General features: G+C 46.8%; 1 protein-coding gene and 2 long non-coding RNA genes across 7 annotated transcripts in view; 1 reads left to right on the forward strand and 2 right to left on the reverse strand.

The window, feature by feature from the left end:
• The window catches only part of LOC140387540 (protein unc-13 homolog C-like), a 972,441-nt gene extending 964,455 nt beyond the window's left edge, over positions 1-7,986 (reverse strand). For 3 of the 4 annotated variants that reach the window (XM_072470780.1, XM_072470778.1, XM_072470777.1), the window contains exon 1: positions 7,873-7,986. In XM_072470780.1, coding sequence (XP_072326881.1) covers positions 7,873-7,894 — 22 coding nt within the window. In that variant the 5' untranslated portion in view covers positions 7,895-7,986. The remainder of the gene's footprint in view (positions 1-7,872) is intronic. The other variant, XM_072470779.1, reaches the window with a different exon arrangement.
• Positions 7,987-8,256: 270 nt separating this feature from the next.
• On the forward strand, positions 8,257-10,186 carry LOC140387542 (uncharacterized). The gene is made up of 2 exons (XR_011933893.1): positions 8,257-8,830; positions 9,194-10,186. It is a non-coding gene; the product is annotated as an uncharacterized lncRNA (long non-coding RNA).
• A 3,978-nt stretch (positions 10,187-14,164) lies between these two features.
• LOC140387163 (uncharacterized) lies at positions 14,165-18,900 on the reverse strand. 2 transcript variants are annotated; one of them, XR_011933746.1, is made up of 4 exons: positions 18,579-18,900; positions 17,657-17,847; positions 17,339-17,539; positions 14,165-14,446 (listed from the first exon to the last, which is right to left on the reverse strand). It is a non-coding gene; the product is annotated as an uncharacterized lncRNA (long non-coding RNA). The 2 variants fall into 2 exon arrangements; XR_011933747.1 differs by lacking the exon at positions 17,657-17,847.
• Between the last annotated feature and the right edge of the window lie 938 nt (positions 18,901-19,838).

A 19,838-nucleotide genomic window follows, 5' to 3' on the forward strand; every position in this document is an offset into this window, starting at 1 on the left:
TGGGTCGCACTGTTGCTTCACAGCTCCAGGGCCCCAGGTTTGATTCCCGACTTGGGTCACTGTCTATGTGGAGTCTGCTCATTCTCCCTGTGTCTGCGTGGGTTTCCTCCGGGTTCTCCGGTTTCCTCCCACATGTCCCGAAAGTTGTGCTGTTAGGTCATTTGGATATTCTGAATTCTCCCTCTCTGTACCCGAACAGGCGCCGGGAATGTGATGACTAGGGGATTTTCACAGTAACTTCATTGCACTGTTAATGTAAGTCTACTTGTGACAATAAAGATTGTTATTATAAATCAACCCAGTGCTGGTCCTTTGGACATGCTGTCCCACTCAAGAAACTGACAGGCTACGCACTGCAATCTCACCATCAGCTCTTTGCTTGCGCACTATCCCAGCCTGTGTCTTCAAAGTTTTTCTGTCCAGTCACCATGCTGTGATTTCAAAACTCTCTGATGCTGTGAACTCATTGCAGTCTGACCAGAATGCACAGGGTCATCTCATGCCACGTTGCATGATCTAAGGCTGTTCAGCATGCTGTACTTGTACTGAATCTTGCTGCCACACTGTTTGACCACCGTTGAACACCATGCTGTGCTTTCATAATGATAAAAAAGCATCAATCATTCATCAGGAATTAAACACCTTGTGGGCTCATTTATTTTGACGAGCCACATAAGAACAGATATAAGAAAATCAAATTACTGTGGATGCTCGAATCTGAAACCAAAAGAGAAAATGCTGGAAAATCTCAGATGATCTGGCCTCGAAAGGTTAGCTCTTTTCTCTCCTTACAGATGCTGCCAAACCTGCTGAGATTTTCCAGCATTTTCTCTTTTGGTTTAAGAACAGATACACATAGACAGAAAGCGCAAAGACATCAGCTGCAGAGCTGCATGCTGTGTTCTGCTCACAGGCCAAAGTGAAACTAAGATGGATCACATGTAACATTTGCCTTCTCGTGATGGCGTGCTGAAATTCCTCAAAGGCATATTACAATATTCATGAGGATTAATCTTTATCAGTTGGATTTCTGTGTTTTATAAGTCTTGTCTTAACATCATGACCTATTAACTTGCCAGTACTTATCCATTTCCTACACCCCTCTCTTTTCTCATTTATTAAATCTCCTGAATTGATTTCTGTTTCAGATAGTCTTACATGAAATGAAATATGAAAATCGCTTATTGCCACAAGTAAGCTTCAAATGAAGTTACTGTGAAAAGCCCCTAGTCGCCACATTCCGGTGCCTGTTCGGGGTGGCTGGTACGGGAATTGAACCGTGCTGCTGGCCTGCCTTGGTCTGCTTTAAAAGCCTGCGATTCAGCCCAGTGTGCTAAACCAGCCCCTTGTCTGTGTGCTCTCCAAATTTTCCCTGAGTGCTTGGCCTTGATGAAAAGCTGTGTCCCTGCTTGCAAAGCATTCAAATGTGCATTAAAAAAGACATTAGACTGGAATTGAAGAATTTGGATTGGGTGTGGCTGTTGGATAGTAAATCAACATCGGACATGTTGGAGTCTTTCAAGCGACAGTTGATTAGGATTCAGGAAAGTCACGTTCCTGAGAGAACAAAGGATAACTATGGGAAGTTTAAGGAGCCTTGGATAACGAGGGACCTCATCAAAAAGAAAAAGGAAACTTTTGTACAGTCTAGAAGGGTGGAAACAGTCAAAACCCTTGAGGAGTATAAGGAAAGTAGGAAGGTACTGAAGCGGGAAGTTAGGAGGGCTACGAGAGGTCATGAAAAGTCCTTGGCAAGTACGATTAAGGTGAATCCCAAATTTTTTTATTCATATGTAAAAAGCAAGAGGGTGGCCAGGGGAAGGATTGGACGACTTAAGGACAGTGGGGGGAATCTATGTTGAGCCAGAGGAAATGGGTAAGGTTCTAAATGAATATTTAGCATCAGTGTTCACTAAAGAAAGGGCCTTTGTGGAAGTTGATTCTTGGGTAGGGTGCGTGGACAGTCTGGATCATGTTAACATCGAAAAGGAGGTATTGGGTATTTAAAAAGATATTAAGGTAGATAAGTCTCCTGGGCCAGATGGGATTTATCCCACAATATTGAGGGACGCAAGGGAGGAAATTGCTGGGGCCTTGACTGACATCTTTGTATCCTCATTGGCTAAGGTGAGATCCCAGAGGACTGGAGAATAGCTAATGTGGTACCGCTGTTTAAGAAAGGTAGCAGGGATAATCCTGGAAAATATAGGCCGGTGAGCCTCACGTCAGTAGTAGGTAAATTATTGGAGAGAATTCTCAGGGACAGGATTTAAACCCATTTGGAAACAAATGGACTCATATGCGATATACAGGATGGTTTTGTGAAGGGAAGGTCATGCCTCACTAACTTGATCGAGTTTTTTGAGGAGGTGACAAAGATGATTGATGAGGGGAGGGTGGTGAATGTTGTTTACATGGACTTCAGTAAAGCCTTTGACAAGGTGCCTCATGGCAGACTGGTACAACAGGTGAAGTCACCAGGGATCAGAGGTGAGGTGGTAAGATGGATACAGAACTGGCTCGGTCACAGAAGGCAAAGGGTAGCAGTAGAAGGGTGTTTTTCTGAATGGAAGGTTGTGACTCGTGGTGTTCCACAGGGATCGGTGCTTGGGCCTCTGTTGTTTGTAGTATACATAAACTATTTGGAGGAAAATGTAGCCGGTCTGATTAGCAAGTTCGTGGATGACACCAAGGTTGGTGGAGTGGCAGATAGTGTTGAGGATTGTCAGAAGATACAACAGGACATAGATAGGTTGGAGACTTGGGCAGAGAATTGGCAAATGGAGTTTAAACCGGACAAATGTGAGGTAATGCATTTTGGTAGGTCTAACATAGAGGGGAAATATACCATAAATGGTAAAACTCTTAGGAATATAGAAAGTCAGAGAGATCTGGGCGTGCAGGTCCACAGATCTTTGAAGATGGCAACACAAGTGGACAAGGTAGTCAAGAAAGCATGCGGAATGCTTGCCTTCATTGGCTGGGGCATCGAGTATAAAAACTGGCATGTCATGCTACAGTTCTTTAGAACCTTGGTAAGGCCGCACTTAGAATATTGCGCAGAATTCTGGTCACCACACTACCAGAAGGATGTGGAGACTTTGGATAGGATGCAGAGGAGGTTTATCAGGATGTTGCCTGGTCTGGAGGGTGTTAGCTTTGTGGAGAGGCTGAATAGGCTAGGACTGTTTTCATTAGAAAAGACGGAGGTTGAGGGGTGACCTGATAGAGGTCTACAAGATTATGAGGGGCATGGATAGAGTGGATGGGCAGCCACTCTTTTCCAGGGTGGAGGGGTCAGTCACCAGGGGGCATAGGTTTAAGGTCCGTGGGCCAAAATTTAGAGGAGATGTGCAAGGCAGGTATTTTACACAGAGGGTGGTGAGTGCCTGGAACTCGTTGCCAGGAGAGGTTGTGGAAGCTGAATAATTAATGGTGTTCAAAAGGCATCTTGACAAACACAAAGATAGGATGGGTATAGAGGGATACGGCATAAGGAAGTGCTGAGGGTTTTGGCAAAGATTGGTATCATGGCCGGTACAGGCTTGGAGGGCCAAAGGGCCTGTTCCAGTGCTGTATTGTTCTTTGATCTTTGTTCCTCTAGTGTCCGAGGACAAAGGGCAGAGGAAAAATTGGGATTTTGTCCCCAGTTGTTGGTTGGAGTGATTTTTTTGTATGCATTGCTCATACCACAGTGGTTGTCAGCTTCCAGTCTGGTTGATCAACTAAAGCTCATGCACCATTTCACCACATTATTCCTTTCACAAAATCTATTGTTGATAGGATTTTCAGTTGCAGTATTCATGACTAAGATGTCCATGTTTCACACACCTCTGAGCTAATCATTGTCCATTATCAGACAGAGAGTTTGCTGGTGTCCCAGTTCAGTCCCTATCCATTTCGCCATGATTTTGTCTATAAAGTCCTTCTGCCCTTAACTAAATTTGGTTTCCAGGTCTATAAAATGCAAAATAAAAATATTTCTGTCTTTATCGCACATCTTTGGATCCACAGCAAATACCTGATTAAAGTCACGTGCCAAAGAGAGACTTACAGTAGGATGTGGTTTTCCACAGCTTTGTATACCCTGCAATAATGGTGCGTTTTTTAACCTTTAGCAAATTGGGTGAGCAAATTGTCTGAATAACTGTAAGACCATTTACTTTTGTTTTCCTATTTCGAATTCTTCTCAAATGCCCCCATTAAAACCTGCCTAATACTCTGAGACTATCAGGTTTTGAAGGAGTTACAAAAACGTCCTGATCAGGAAAACTGCAAGTAAACTACTGTTCAAAAATAAATGCCTTATCATGCTCTATGTCAACAACAGAAAATACTGGACAGCCTCAGCAGGTCTGACAGCATCTGTGGAGAGAGAAGGAAGCTAATATTTCAAAACTGGATGACTCCATTTACATTCCTTTTGCCTTTCTGCCCACAACACCTTTGTCAATCTCCACCTATCGCTGGCCTCCTATCCAGCCCCACCACTCCACGACCCCCTCCCACAACATTATAAAATCTGACCTATTTCCAGTTCTCCCCAGCTTGACAAAGTGTCATCCAGACTCGAAACATTAGCTCCTTTCTCTCTCCACAGACGCTGCCATACCTGCTAAGATTGTCCGGTATTTTCTGTTTTTGTTTCAGATTCCAACATCCGCAGTAATTTGCTTTTATGCTCTATGTCAAGTTGCATTTGTGCCTTTTCCATAGAAGGTTCACTCAACAGCATAAGTATTGGATTAGACTACCTCAGTACTTAATCTTCCTCCAGCTAGTTAACCTGAAATTACAAGTATCTTTCGTATCGCAAATGAGTTGTCATCACCAAGCTTAAAAGTAGTATACTTATGTTCTTTTAACCTTGTATTGATCTTCAAAATTTTCATCAATCTGTCCCACAAACTGCTGAAGCACAACATTGACTATTACTGCATTGTAAAAACAATACACAACTAACATATTCATCACAGAACTAAAACTTCTTCGGACCAGTAAAACATGTTCAGATTCATTATTATATGCATCTTCTTCATGTAATTATTTCAAGGATCTTGGGCGGGATTCTCTCAGCCCGGGGCCGGGTCGGAGAATCCCCGCGACCGGCACAATTAGCGCCATGCCGCCCCACCCCATTGGCGCCGGCATGGTCGCGCGCGATTCTCAGCCCGCGATGTGCCGAGCGGCCGTCGCAAAAAACCTGAGTCCCGCCGCCACCGTTCTAACCTGCTCACAGCCGGCGGGACCTCGGCGTGGAAGGGTCCAGGGGCGGCCTGTGTGGGGGTTCAACTCGGGGGGGGGGGGGGGCCTCGGCGGGCCAGTCTCTCGGGCTGAGGGCCTCCTTTCTTCCGCGCCGGTCCCTTTAGTCCTACGCCATGTTGCATCGGGGCCGACACAGAGAAGGGAGCCACTGCGCATGCGCGCGTTGGTGCCGGTGCCACTGCACATGCCCGCATTGGCACCGGTGCCACTGCACATGCGCGGACCCTGCGGCGCCCAGTTGACGCCAGGATCAGCAGCTGGAGCGGCGTGGGGCACTCCAGTGCCGTGCTGGTTTCCTGTAGGGGCCAGAATTGGTGATCCTGAGGCCATGTTGATGCCATCGGGAAACGCGACGGCGTTTCCGACGGCGTCAACACTTAGCCTCAGGATTAGAGAATCCCATCCCTTAACGTTTTGCTCTGGGCAGTTCACTGCATAATGATACTTTGAGGCACACCTATTAATGGTTCCTTGGGCAATCCTGGGATACATTTGCCTATTATTGCTGCTCCAATTTTGTTTTCTCTGGTAATAGCCAGATTTGATTTTTAAAAAGTGCTTTCATCCTCATTGGCCTGTCTTTAACTTTCCATTGTATTGATGCTTGTGTCAATATCTGGACTCTTTCAAAATGTGCCAATCATCGAGTCCTCTACGCTTTAAGTCAGCATGGAATGTCCCATTTGGTCCATGAGGGTGGAAGGAAATTAATTTCCTCAGGATTTTTTCAGAGGCAGCAGCCATCTAATCCAAAAGGATCATTTTCTGAGAACCAACCGTCAATTAGAATCAGCTGTCTCTACCTTAGCACAATCCAATAATTCAAACACTAGTACTAATCTAGAGATCCCCAAATTGAATTTTATCAATCTTTTCTACAATCTGTAATGTCCATGGAATGAACATCAGTTTTACAAACCTAACAAATGGAGAGCATGCCTCAGTCATTTCCCAGATCATCCTTTTATGCAGATTCCATCCAAGAACTCAATAGGAAGATCAAGCATTTATCACTATCCACCTAATGCCATCCATCACACAAAATACTTCACTTCCGATTTTACTTATTGTATGAAGCGCCAGCGTCAAGGCTATCTTTTAGTAGGGACTTAACCCATGTCCACTGCATTCTTCCACTGGTCACATGGTTCAGACTCCAAGAATATCAGAGGATAATCAAACCCCAACAATTTAATTTGCTTTCTGACATTTACTATGATGACCACTCTTCCTCTCCTTCTTCAGGAAGCATGGCCCAAGAGGGCATTGGCAGCCATGGATTCCACTGGACTGGCCAATGATTATGCATGGCAAATTGTCTTCTGCAGTGAGGCAGACTAGGAAATTCTCCCATGCTCACTGCCTGCCATCAGGTGCAATTAAAGGAATTACAGGAATCAAGTCCTCCAGTGAGACTTCAACCCGGAGTTTCTGGCCCAGAAATAGGGATGCTACCAACTGTGCCATGAAGCACAGAGTTGGTGCAGACTCGATGGGCCGAATGGCCTCCTTCTGCACTGTAGGGATTCTATGAATCCATGATTCTAAGGCGCCCAACTTTCACCCATTGGATTATCTGGTCATTATTACATTGCTCCTTGTGAGGTCTTGCTCTGTGCACCTTAGCTGCCAGGTTTCTCACATTACACCAGTGACCACACTTCAGAAGGTGCTCTCTTGGTTGTAAAGGGGTTGTAAAGGCATTGTATAAAAATGTGACTCATTGCAATTTTGCCAGGCTTTTGTGTTTGTGAAGATACGCAATACAAGCAAATTAATTGGAGGGTGGTGGATGTTTGCAGCCTCACTCAGCCGTAACCTTGGCACCAATTCTCACTGGCACCGAACCCTATAATTTGGGACGGCGTGCCCTCTGAATGGGGTGTAGCACCATTCATAAAAAAGCCACCTCTCTTCTTACACCGCTCAGCACAGGCCAAGCGGGGATTGCTGCGGGTGTCTCCACACAACATCTGCTGAGGGAGATACCAAAGGAGCCAAAGGACACCTGGGACACAAGAGGCAGATGGCGCATGTGCCCGGCACCCTACCCCACCCCCGCAGGCTCGATCCCGCGGGGGTGGGGGGCGCTGGCTCATCGTGCACGGACGCTCCCTTTGTTATCCCAGAGCAACCTTCAAATAAAACCAGAGGCAGGAAAAACACACACACACCCCCAGCCAGCCAGCCAGGCTGAGGGAGGAGGAAAACAAGTGTCAGAGACTCACACCGCGCAAAAGCACAGATCACAGCCTGAAACGCATTTGACATTGGTAAGAAAATAGAAGAAAAAAACACCTTTATTTTACCATTAACCCCTTTTTTGGGCTGCAATTTAAAAGTTTTATCCAACAACTCGTTTCTTTATCCAGCAAGTCTCAACAAGTACCACAAGAAATCTTGTCATGTCTGATTTGTCTCGCGTGAGATTTTATACCACCCCCCCCCCCCAAAAAAAAATCTTTTTTTCCTCCCCTCTACTTGTTTTGACAGCAGCAAATGGGGATTGGCAAGAGATCATTCCCCCACCCGAAAATAATAAACTAAAAATAAACCCCACTTCAGTTCAGGACGTTTAACTTCGGCTGTTGAATTGAAACGAGTTACCTTTAACGCACAGGAGTGACATTTTTATACATATATATCGTGCGGGTTAAAGCTCCTTGCCCTTGGTTTGTGGACTCCTTGCTGGGGTTTCGTGTGCCAGTCAGTGAAGATTTGTTTTTGTTGCCTGAACGGTGTGGGCTGAGGAGAAACTTCAGGGCGAGCCGGCGAGGGGCGGGAGGGGGGAGGGAGGTTCGCTGATTGACGTCCAGGATAACCAATCAGGTTTCGCCATAGCCCTGCGGGGGCGGGGCAGTTTAGTCCACTCCGCCAATCATCTTCCCGAGGGGGCGGGATTTCTGCGTCTGGCTGTCCCGGAGAGGTTCTGGTTTCCCCAGTCTCATCTGGGGGAGCCACGATGATGCCTTTTTGGAGGCTGCGGTGAGGTGGTCTCTTCGAACCCGGCGCTATAACGTGGGAAGGAGATCACTTTGCCTTTCGGGGATCCTTTTCAAAGGAGGGAATGGACGTCTTACCATGTTTGGGCGTTTTGAATAGATGCAAGCCAAGGCAGAGGCGACATTCTTCCCCCCCCCCAAAAAAAAGGAATAGTATTTCTGCAGCCCCCTTTTCCCCACCCACTTTATGTGGGTGCAGTTCTTTAGCACACGAGGGATTCTGTTGAACGGCGCCAGCATATTTGCCTTTGCATGTGCGTGTGGCAAAGTATGATTCGAAAGACTAATTTGTAGTCAGACTGGTGTTATACCGTCATTCTGACAATCCCCAGCAGTCAGTCAAGCAGTGTATCGGTTTTCTGGAAACTGGCTGAGGTCTGTTTCCCCTCCTCCGTGTGATTGAAAATAAAAGTTGGCTGCTCACGCTGTGAACTTTTCACTTCTATCTTGTTTAACCTGAAGGCAACGTGGTGTCAGCCGCGCGGATGTCACCCCCCTGGATGCGCCACCTGTTGAAAATAATTCCGATGGGTCCCTCCTCCCTCAAGGGCCTGCATTTAAAGGTGGGATCAAGCCTGGGGATCAGGTGTAATGCAAATGCCAGCTTGGAACTTTGTATGTGTCCTTTGTGGGGATAATGTTATTGGATTCAATTTGAATTGGTTTTGGGAGAAAGCGAGGAGGAGATAGATGGATTGGGGGTTTGCCCCCGTCCACTCTGCGCATTGGCTTTGTACCACTTGGGAAAGGAATAAAAATGATAAAAGCATTATTGCCCAACGTGGTGCGGTGTGTCAACTTTGCAGTCCGCCTAAAACTGTGCTGAACATGAGGATTTGGTGTATCGTGGATGTCAAATGGGATTCCCGGTGCGTTAATTTTAAAACACCGATTTTATTTTGCTGACACCCTGATTACTTTTTCAGCACCGTGCCTTCCGAAATACACATTTAGTTAATTCACAACAAGGCTTGACAGCGATGAGCTCGAATATCCTGGGGATGCCGCCGCAGTGTTGTCCAGATCAGAGGAATTTGCTGAAGAAATTGCACACGCGGCCAAATAAATGCTTTTAAAACTGGACCGACTTTCGAGAAACAAAGTTTGCTGCAATTCTGCAACTGTGAATTTTATTCCGGTCTTTTGGGATCTCTGACCCCCCCCCCCCCCCCCCCCGTCTTTTACGACTAAATTGAAACAAGTTCCCGTCAACCTGGCTGCCTCGATGATAACCCGCACAATGAAAAGACTGCACACCCAGCACACTCTGTACATGCCTGAATCCTAGTTGATTAACCCTAAAATAATACATGTCTGTATCCTGCCGTTGATTGCTGGAAGTATTAGTTCTACGGAGCAGGGGAAGAATGTGCAACATTAACATTGTCACTGGCTGCACTCGCTGTAAACGGGAAGGTGACACTCCTGCCCTGCAACCGCATTACTCCACGAAATAAAGTGCAGATTGCCGATGGCTGCACTTGGGAAAGGAGTTTCCACCGATTGAAAAGACTCGAATGTTTCATAACAGCAAAATGCTGCAGATGCGGGAAATCTGAAATAAAAACAGGAAAGGAATGCTGGATGAAGTCAGTAGGTCTGGCAAAGCAGTGGAGAGAAAAATCGAGACCCTTCTGTAATCTGGAGATGGGTCACATGGACTCGAAACACTGGGCGGGATTCTTCGGCCGCGTCCGCCTGGCGACCAGAGAATCCCACCCGAGGTCAATGGACTTCTCCATTGTCCGTGGCTTGCCCGTGGCATTCTTGCGGCGGGCGGAAGAATCCAGCACACTATCACTTTCTCTCTCTCGCTCCACAGATGCTGCCAGACCTGATGAGTTTATCCAGCATTTTCTGTTTTTGTCTCCCATGTTTTATGTAAGTCTGTTTTTTATTAAATTGCAACTTTGACAAACTCAGGGGATTACAAGTATTGAGTCAATCACTTTCATACTTTAGTTCTGACTGAAAGGTCACCAATCTGAAACTTTAACTCCGTCTTTCTCTCCACAGAAGCTGCCAAATTGTTCCTTATTTTTTTTCAAGTATTAGTTCATAAGATTGTTCCTTCCACTCGCCATTCGGCATCTTAGTCAATAGTGATGACCAATTAGGAAGACGCCCATACAATTAGTAAAGAGCTGTATTAATGTGAATGTTAAAAAAGGCTATCATTAAGATGTCTGTGGGTGGAAATTCTTCAACTGACTCGGAGGTTTCACGTGGTGCCTCGGCAGGGAAGATGGCGGTGCCGGCTCCGGCAGCTGTGGCCATTCCGCCCCAGCAGATGTGCCAACTGGGGTATTGGTACTGAATTTGAAAAACATTTTGAGAGGCAATGGAGAGGGATGTTCGATACTCTCCATTATTCAATTGAGGAGACACTGGATCCTCTCCGCAAAAAGCTAGAGAGGACTTCGGAAGCTGTGAAGGAGCATGGTGAGATGTTGAAGGGGATGGAGGTGGCTTTATCGAGGCACAGTGACCAGATTGCCTCATTGAAGGCTGAGATCTTGATGGTGGCGGAGAAAAATAAGAATCTGAGGGTGAAGGTGGATGACCTGGAAAATCTGTCAAGGAGATAAAACCTCAGAGTCATGGGGTTGCCAGAGGGCGTGGAGGGCCCGAATCCAACTGCATACTTTTTGCAGATGTTTGGTAAGATGGTGCGGAGAGTGTACTGGCGTCCCCTCCAGAGTTGGGCAGGGCCCATTGAACACTGATGCAGGAGCCTCGGGCAACTGAGCCACCACTAGCGGTTATAGTCAGATTTCATAGCTTCCGGGAGAAGGAACGGGTCCTGAAGTAGGCAAAGGAGAACTGTGATTCGAAATGGGATGGAAGCCATGTTAGAATATACCAGGATGTTGCTGCGGAGTTTGTAAAGAAGCGGGCGGCTTTTAATAAGGCCAAAACAGTTTTGTACAAGAGTGGAGTGAGGTATGGAGTGGTGTACCCTGCGAGGCTGCGTATTACCTTCAGGTCAAGGGACCATTACTTCTATACGTCAGAGGTGGCTGCAACATTTGTTACAGGGTATGGACTTGTAATGAGTTAAACAAGCTCTGTGTTGACTTATTATGGTTGTTTATGGGAGGGGGTTTTGGGGTATTTTATTCGTGTTTGTTGTTATTTCTTTTTGGGTTAGGATGGGATTGTTTTGCATAAGTTGTATTGTGGGGGATGCGAGGGTAACTGTTTTGTGGGATATCATTTAAGGCAGTATTTCTCTTTCCTTTGGAAATATATGGCTCCCGCTGGGATGTTACTCTTGGTAGGGGTGTTGAATTTTGTTGTATTTTTGTAGCCAGGACGAGTAGGAGTGTTTCTTTCTCTTTTTACGGCATTTGGTAGGGACTACCTCATTAGCAGTAGATTTTTAGCTACCGAATGGGAGCAAGGTGTGGGTAGGGGCTACGGCTTGTTGGACCTGTTTTTGTGGTTCTGTGAGCCTAGTGTATTTGTTTGGTTGGGGGTTGGGTTGGTTTGGAGGGGGTATTGTTCTTTGGAATATAATCATTATGGATGTTTGTGTGGGGCTGGAATAGGGGCGGGGCGGGGGGGGGGGGGGGAGGTTTAGTTTTCTGATGGTGACCATTGAGTTTTCTTTGTTTCAATATATGGGTTGGTTTGGTGGCCATTTTGGGCAAGGTGGGCCTTGGGCATACATTCTCTGGGCAGAGACTTGATAATCTTTTACAGTGGAAATAGTTGGCTCCGGGTTGAGGAGAGGTGGGAGACCCCCGAATCGGTTGGCCGCCTGGAATGTCAGGGGATTGGGGAGCCAGGAGAAAGGTTGAGAGTTTCTCTCACTTAAAGACTCTAAGGGCTGGTGTGTTTTTGCAGGAGATTCATCTGCAGGTGAGAGACCGGACCAGACTGTGGAAGGGGTGGGTAAGTCAGGTATTTCACTTGGGCTTTGACGGTCGGGCTTGGGGGTGTGGGGAGTGGCAATTTTAATCAACAAACGGGCTCATTTTTCAGCAGACAGGTGTGGCGGAAACATGCGGAAGGCATGTAGTGGTTACATGGGGCGTCATTCTCCGACCCCCCGCCGGGTCGGAGAATGGCCGTTGGCCGCCGTGAATCCCGCCCCCGCCCCCGCCGAAGTCTCCGGTACCAGAGATTGGCCGGGGGCGGGAATCGGGCCACGCCGGTTGGCGGGACCCCCCGCTGGATTCTCCGGCCCGGATGGGCCGAAGTCCCGCTCAGAAATTGCCTGTCCCACCGGCGTAAATCAAACCGGCGGGACCAGGCGGCGTGGGTGGGCTCCGGGGTCCTGGGGGGGGGGGGGGGGCACGGGGCGATCTGACCCCGGGGGGTGCCCCCACGGTGGCCTGGCCCGCGATCGGGGCCCACCGATCCGCGGGCGGGCCTGTGCCATGGGGGCACTCTTTCCCTTCCGCCTCCGCTACGGCCTCCACCATGGCGGAGGCGGAAGAGACTCTCCCCACTGCGAATGTGCGGGAAACTGACAGCGGCCGTTGACGCTCCCGCGCATGCGCCGGGAAACTGACAGCGGTCGCTGACGCTCCCGCGCATGCGCCGGGAAACTGACAGCGGCCGCTGACGCTCCCGCGCATGCGCTGCATTTCCGCGCCAGCTGGTGGGGCAACAAACGCCATTTCCGCCAGCTGGCGGGGCGGAAATCCCTCCGGCGTCGGCCTAGCCCCTCAATGTTGGGGCTAGGCCGCCAAAGATGCGGAGCATTCCGCACCTTTGGGCCGGCGCGATGCCCATCTGATTGGCGCTGTCTTTGGCGCCAGTCGGCGTACATCGCGCCGTTGGGGGAGAATTTCGCCCCAGGTCTTTGGCAGGTAGGTTGGTGGTTTGGCACAGTAGGCTAAATAGCTGGCTTGTAATGCAGAACAATGCCAGCAGCGCGGGTTCAATTCCCGTAACAGCCTCCCTGAACAGGCGCCTGAATGTGGCGACTAGGGGCTTTTCACAGTAACTTCATTGAAGCCTACTCGTGACAATAAGCAATTACTATTATTATGGCTTTAGTTAAGGTATGTCCCCCGAACTGGGATGAATTAGCAGTTATTAGGAAGCTATTGGCTTCCATTCTGGATTTGGATACACTCCAATTGATTTTTGGTGTAATTTGAATTGCATGTTAGATCTGAAGCTGGACCGTTCCAGGCCAAAATTGTTGGCGCTTTCGGGGGTGGCAAAGACGTTGTTAGCATTTATGGAGTAGGTGGGGGGATGCAGATCTCTGGAGGTTTATGTACTGGGGATAATAATTCTCGTTCTTCTCCCCAGCACATAGATGTTTTCCAAGATTTACTTTTTTCTGATGGATAGGTCTCTTCTCCCTTGGGTGAGGAAGGCAGAATACTCGGCCATTGTCATCTCAGATCATGCCCCCCATCTGGTGGATTCGGTTCTGGAATCGGACCCTGCCCAGCTCCCACGGTAGGGTTATTGGTGGATTTGGGGTTCTGTGGGCGTATATTCAAGGCCATTGGTGAGTATGTAGAATTCAATAGGAATGATTCTGCCTCTAATTCCACGCTTTGGAAAGCCTTGAAAGCAGTGATTGGGGAGAGGTGTCGTATAGGGTGCATATGGAGAGGGTGGTACGGGTGGAATGGCAGAGGTTAGTGGATGATATCATGGAGGTGGATCACAGGTACTTGTGTGACCTACACGGGAGCTCCTGACAAGCAGGAAAAAGCAGCAGACACAGTTTGATCTGTTGTCTTCAAGGAAGACAGTGAGACAGTTGCGGCATTGAAGGGGGTGTTTTATGAGTATGGGGAGAAGGCAAGCCGTGTGTTAGCTCATCAGCTGAGCCGGCGGGCGGCCTCCCGGGAGAATATTCAGGTTAGGGATTCGAGCGGTAGTTTGGTTTCCGCCGCAGAAAAAGATAACGCTACATTTGAGGCTTTTTATAATAATCTTTATTGGTCGGACAACTTGGTGGAGGGGGAGACATGGACATATTGCAGTTTTAGATGAGTTGGAGTTTCCAGTGGCGGGGGATGGGAGACAGGAAGAGTTGGAGGCCCCGTTGGGTCCTGAGAAGATTTTGATCGGCATTGTACGGTTTCCAGTGGAATTCCACAAGATGTTTGCGGATCAGTTGGTCCCGTTGCTGGTAGACATGTTTAATGACTCTCTGTCCTGGGGATCTATGCCTGCTACACTCTCGCAGCCCTCTTTCAGTCCTGTTGAAGAAGGATACAGACCCAACAGAGTGTTGTTCATAACGGCCCATCTCGCTGTTAAATGTGAACGCCAAGATACTGGCTAAGGTGTTTGCGGAAAGGCTCGTATAATAATCCCTGAGTTGATTGCGGATGACCAGATAGGCTTTGTCAAGGGCCAGCAATTGTCAGCCAATATTTGGAGGCTGTTGAATGTTGTTCTTTCCCTGGCCAAGGAGCCCAAGCCAGAGGTGATTATGTCTTTAGATGCCAAGACAGCATTTGACAGGGTGGACTGGTGGTACCTTTTTGAAGTTCTGGAGAGGTTCTCATTTCATGGGTATCGTTGTTGTACAGGCCCCCCTTGGCTAATGTTTGCACCAATTCCTTGAGTTTGGCGTACTACCATTTGAATAATCTGCCCATGCCTTCCTTCCTATTTGCGTTTGAGATTGAGCCCTTGGCCATTGCTTTGAGGGCTTTGGGTAAGTGGAAGGGGATAAAGCGGGGAAGGGTGGAGCATAGGGTGCCCCTATCTGACAACCTGCTGCTTTATGTTACAGACCCGGTCCCCACCATGGGTGATGTAACGGAGTTAGTGAGGAGCTTCGGTTCATTTTTGGGTTGCAAGTTCGATCTGGAAAAGAGCAGATGTTTTCTGGTTAACCCCCCAGGTGTTGCCTTTTCTCTTGGCCTGGTCTGGCTTCAGGTATCTGGGAGTCTGGATGGTCCATGAATGGGCCCAGCTTCATAAATTGAACTTTGCAAGTCTGGCTGTCAAGGTTAAGTCAGATCTGCAAATGTTGGACAACCGTCCCCTGTCCCTGGCAGGCAGAGTCCAGTCTATTAAAATGAATATTCTTCCAAGGTTTTTGTTTTTGTTTCAATGTCTTCCTATCTTCCTTCCTAAATCTTTTTTGTGTGGGTTAATAGGTTGATTTCATCCTTTATATGAGTGGGCAAGACTCCGAGGATCGGTCGAGTAATTCTTCAAAGGGATAGGCAGTCGGGGAGCCTAGTATTGCCAAATTTGCTTTATTATTATTGGACAGTTAATGCTGAGAACATGCTGGGGTGATGCAGTGACTCAGGTTCCGTATGGGGAAAGATAGAGGCGCAGTCGTGAAGGGGATCTAGTCCAGGTGCATTGATGACAGCCTTGCTTACGTTTTCTCCAGCTAGGTACTCCTCGAACCCAGTGGTCGTGTCTACCTTAAGGAGTTGGAGGTAATTCAGGCAGCATTTTAAGCTTGGATCCATGTCAAGGTTGGCCCCTATCTGTGCCAATCACTTATTTGAGCCATCGAGATTGAACAGCACGTTTGGGCTGTGGAAGGGAAGTGGCTTGAGGGATTTGGGGATTTGTTTGTAGAGGGATGGTTCGCCTTGTAGAGGAATTGTCACCAAAGTTTGGGCTTGTGGGGGCGAACTTATTCAGGTACCTCCAGATAAGGAATTTTGTATGGGCGGCCTTCCCAACATTTCCCGAGGCATCGCGGATGTCTCTGTTGGAAACAATTCTTTCGCTGGTGGGGTTGGAGGAGGGTAGCGCATCTGGTATTTATGGGCAAATGCTATCTGAGGATTCGGCCTTGGCGGATGGGATGAAGGTAAAGTGGGAGAGGGAACTGGATACACCTGACCAAAACTAGGATGAGTGTTTTTTTTCCGGAGGTAGAAGACAGGTGTGAGCAGTGTTCTGGGTGGGGGCGGCCAATCACACACACATGTTCTGTTCTTGACCCAAGTTGGTAAGCTTTTAGGTCTCGTTCTTCAACACATGTAAGCGATTCTGAATATTAATCTGGAGCCTAGGCCTTTGGTGGCCATTTTTGGACTGTCAATCTCACCGGGGGTGCAGGTGAGAGTGAAGGCAGATGTCCTTGCCTTCGCCTCATTAATTGCCCCGAGGTGAGTTCTGCTGAGGTTGAGGTCTTCAACTTCGCCCAGCGCCTCAGTATGGTTGGGTGATCTTAATGGAATTCTTGTACCTGGAGGAAGTCAAGTACACGGTTAGGGGGTGGGTCAAAGTGTTCCACCGGAGATAGCAGCCATTCATCACCAACTTTAAGGAATTAGTCACCATCAGTTACGAGGGTGGAAGCGGGGGGCATGGGCGGGGTTTGTGCTTTGTTTTGTTTGTTTTTCGGCTGTTTTGTTTCTCGGTTGATGGGTATGGTTAGTTGGGGTTTTTGTTATGTTGGACCTGTGTATCGTCTGCTGTGGATAAAATGGGTTTTATTGTAAAATTTATATTGAAATGGAAAGTCCCTAATAAAAATATAAATTTTTTAATGAATGCCTGTAGACATACACAGAGATTCACAAAGGTGAATGCCAATCTCAGTTCAAAACTGCAATAAACTGGACTGGCAGAAAATGGAAATTGGGTTAGGAACAGATTACATAAAGCTCCTGTTCCATTTTCCACCCATTTGAATTTCTATACCATTTGGGGGTGGGCATTAATGCCCACATTGTGGTCCCATTCAAATCATGAAAGTATTTTGTACAAAACATTTAACATCATTTGTGTCCTCGCAATATCTGAGGAAATAATCTGCATGCCACTGTTGTCAGAAGCATTTCTAAGGTGCAGACACTATCTGTGAAACTCCTAAAATGGGCCAGCCACATTTAGTGGAAATATTGGCAGCTTTCTCAGTAAGTTCTCCATCCCGAATTTTTAAAAAAACATTAGTATTGCGAGTTTGTTATTCTTTATATTGTTTGTCTTATTTTCTCAGTATCAGCATATTCCCTGAAGTCTCTGCTTGTGCACAAAGAACTTAGCAGCATCTGCTTGAGTTCTTTTCTTTTCCCAGGGAGAACTAGTTGTTGATTCAGAGGGGAGTTTTATCCTGGAGACAGCGCCACGTGAGGCTCCCCACCAACACGAAAAGAAAATCTTACCATTTTCCAGACTGCAGTCAGCTCTGTACTCGTGTGCCAACTTTGTTTTGGTCGTTCATTAATTGTATGCTTGCATTGGATTTAGCTTCTTTGCACAAGTAAATCTGCTGAAAATTGATAGTCATGATTTAACTGGGAAACTGTGTACATTATATAGACAGGATTACATTTTTGTTTACGCAGGGTGGCGTTGAAGCATACCTGCGGAAGCAAGGAATACAAATTAATATTATTTTTTAAACGTGACCGCTAATCCTCGTTATGATTTACACTGGACAAACCTCAACCACATCAAAGCAATGGTTTGCTTAAACTTACGTTTCTTTTCCTCCCCATGTGATTTCAATTGGAATATTGAATGTGACCACTATTGTTTGTAGAGTTTCGTATTTTTTAAAAATCCATGTGCCCTTCTGAAGTCAAAGTTAAGACATAGCACTGGGAGGGACAATGTAGAGCATCTGGCCCATTCAATGCCTCTATCGGGACTCGCTAATTTTGACTGGCGGCTGAGAATGGAAAAGAAAGTGAGTGGATGATAGCAGGCAAGGAGGTTATATTTTTTGAAAAAATATTTAATTAAGGAGGACCTGATATTACTGCTTTGACAAAATGCACAGTTGGGATAAGAAATTATTACACCTATTTTAATTTCCTTATTCCTTGGAACTAGGTACCTTTTATAGGGCATAATGGTATGTGGTACTAAGTAACATTCAAAGGGCAGCACTGAAGTATATAATAATAGTAATCTTTATTGGTGTCACAAGTAGGCTTATATTAACACTTCAATGAAGTTACTGTGAAAATCCCCGAGTCGCCATACTCTGGCGACTGTTCGGGTACACTGAGGGAGAATTAAGAATATCCAATTCACCTAACAAGCACGTCTTTCGGGATTTGTGGGAGGAAACCGGAGCACCCAGAGGAAACCCACGCAGACACGGGGAGAATGTGCAAACTCCACACAGACAGTGACCCATCCACTGATTAACTCAGATAAGGGATTTTGCATATTGCATGTAAATATGTGCTTCACTGTGCCAACTTCAACACTCTATGCCTCATTGTATTCCACATATGCAGAAATGTATAAACAGATACTGTAGTCATTAACCTAGCTTCCAGTCCTTAATATTGAAGCGTGCAAAAGAAAAGCGTGCACTAAGACTTGAAACAAGGATTGGGAAAACAAAATTTAAAACTTGCTGAGAAAAATATGTAAAGGACACATTCCTACCTCATAACATCTCTAGAAGCACAACAAACATATTCACCTAACAGGCAGTCCTGCAAGCTGTTACGTGTTTACAGTCATTTGGGAAAAGAACTATGGGGACAGAAAAAAAGTGTATCATGGGAAATCGGAAATTAATGGCTGATATCATCGTGTGCATCCCAGGCTACAGCACATTCCCAGAATACAATCCTTTCTACTTTCAAATAACTGGGTTATGTTCTGAAGAAGTAAACGCATTCCAAAGTGTTGCCTTTTCGATTTCCAGAGCCAGTTCGACAAAAAATGGAATCCTGTTTTTTATCAATGCTCAATCATAGCTGGAAAAACAAGCATGGGGACCTGGTACTTCAGATAAAACAGCTGTTACTGGCACATAACATTAGACACAGATTGATGCCTGTGACATCATAAACAGGGAGCTGAATCATGCCAGAAGGGTACAAAGAACAAAGAACAAAGAAATGTACAGCACAGGAACAGGCCCTTCGGCCCTCCAATCCCGTGCCGACCATACTGCCCGACTAAACTACAATCTTCTACACTTCCTGGGTCCGTATCCTTCTATTCCCATCCTATTCATATATTTGTCAAGATGCCCCTTAAATGTCCCTATCGTCCCTGCTTCCACTACCTCCTCCGGTAGTGAGTTCCAGGCACCCACTACCCTCTGCGTAAAAAACTTGCCTCGTACATCTACTCTAAACTTTGCCCCTCTCACCTTAAACCTATGCCCCCTAGTAATTGACCCCTCTACCCTGGGGAAAAGCCTCTGACTATCCACTCTGTCTATGCCCCTCATAATTTTGTATACCTCTATCAGGTCGCCCCTCAACCTCCTTCGTTCCAGTGAGGGGCGACCTGAGGTAGATAGAAACTGAGAGAAGTTGCAATTTTTCATTGGTTTTAAAAAGCCTGGGTTCTTTTCAGAGTAAAATAGCTCTAATTTGTTGCTTTCTGGTGTGCATAGTGCAACTTAGATGGTATTTTACAAACACGTTTTTCCTCCTTTATGGGATGTGGGTGTTGCTGGCAAGACCAGCTTTTGCTGCCCATCTTTAATTGCCCTTGAACTGAGTGCCTTGCTAGGCCATTTAATTGTTAAGTGTCAGCCGCACTGCCATGGATCTGGAGTCACATGTAGGTCACACCAGGTAAGAATGGCAGATTTCCTTCCCTAACGGGCATTAGTGAATCAGATGGGTTCCAGACAACCGATAGTGGTTTCATCGTCAGCGGTACTGAGATCAGCTTTCAATTCCA

Source organism: Scyliorhinus torazame, chromosome 12 (assembly GCF_047496885.1).
Source record: "Scyliorhinus torazame isolate Kashiwa2021f chromosome 12, sScyTor2.1, whole genome shotgun sequence".
NCBI classification, from domain to species: Eukaryota; Metazoa; Chordata; class Chondrichthyes; order Carcharhiniformes; family Scyliorhinidae; genus Scyliorhinus; species Scyliorhinus torazame.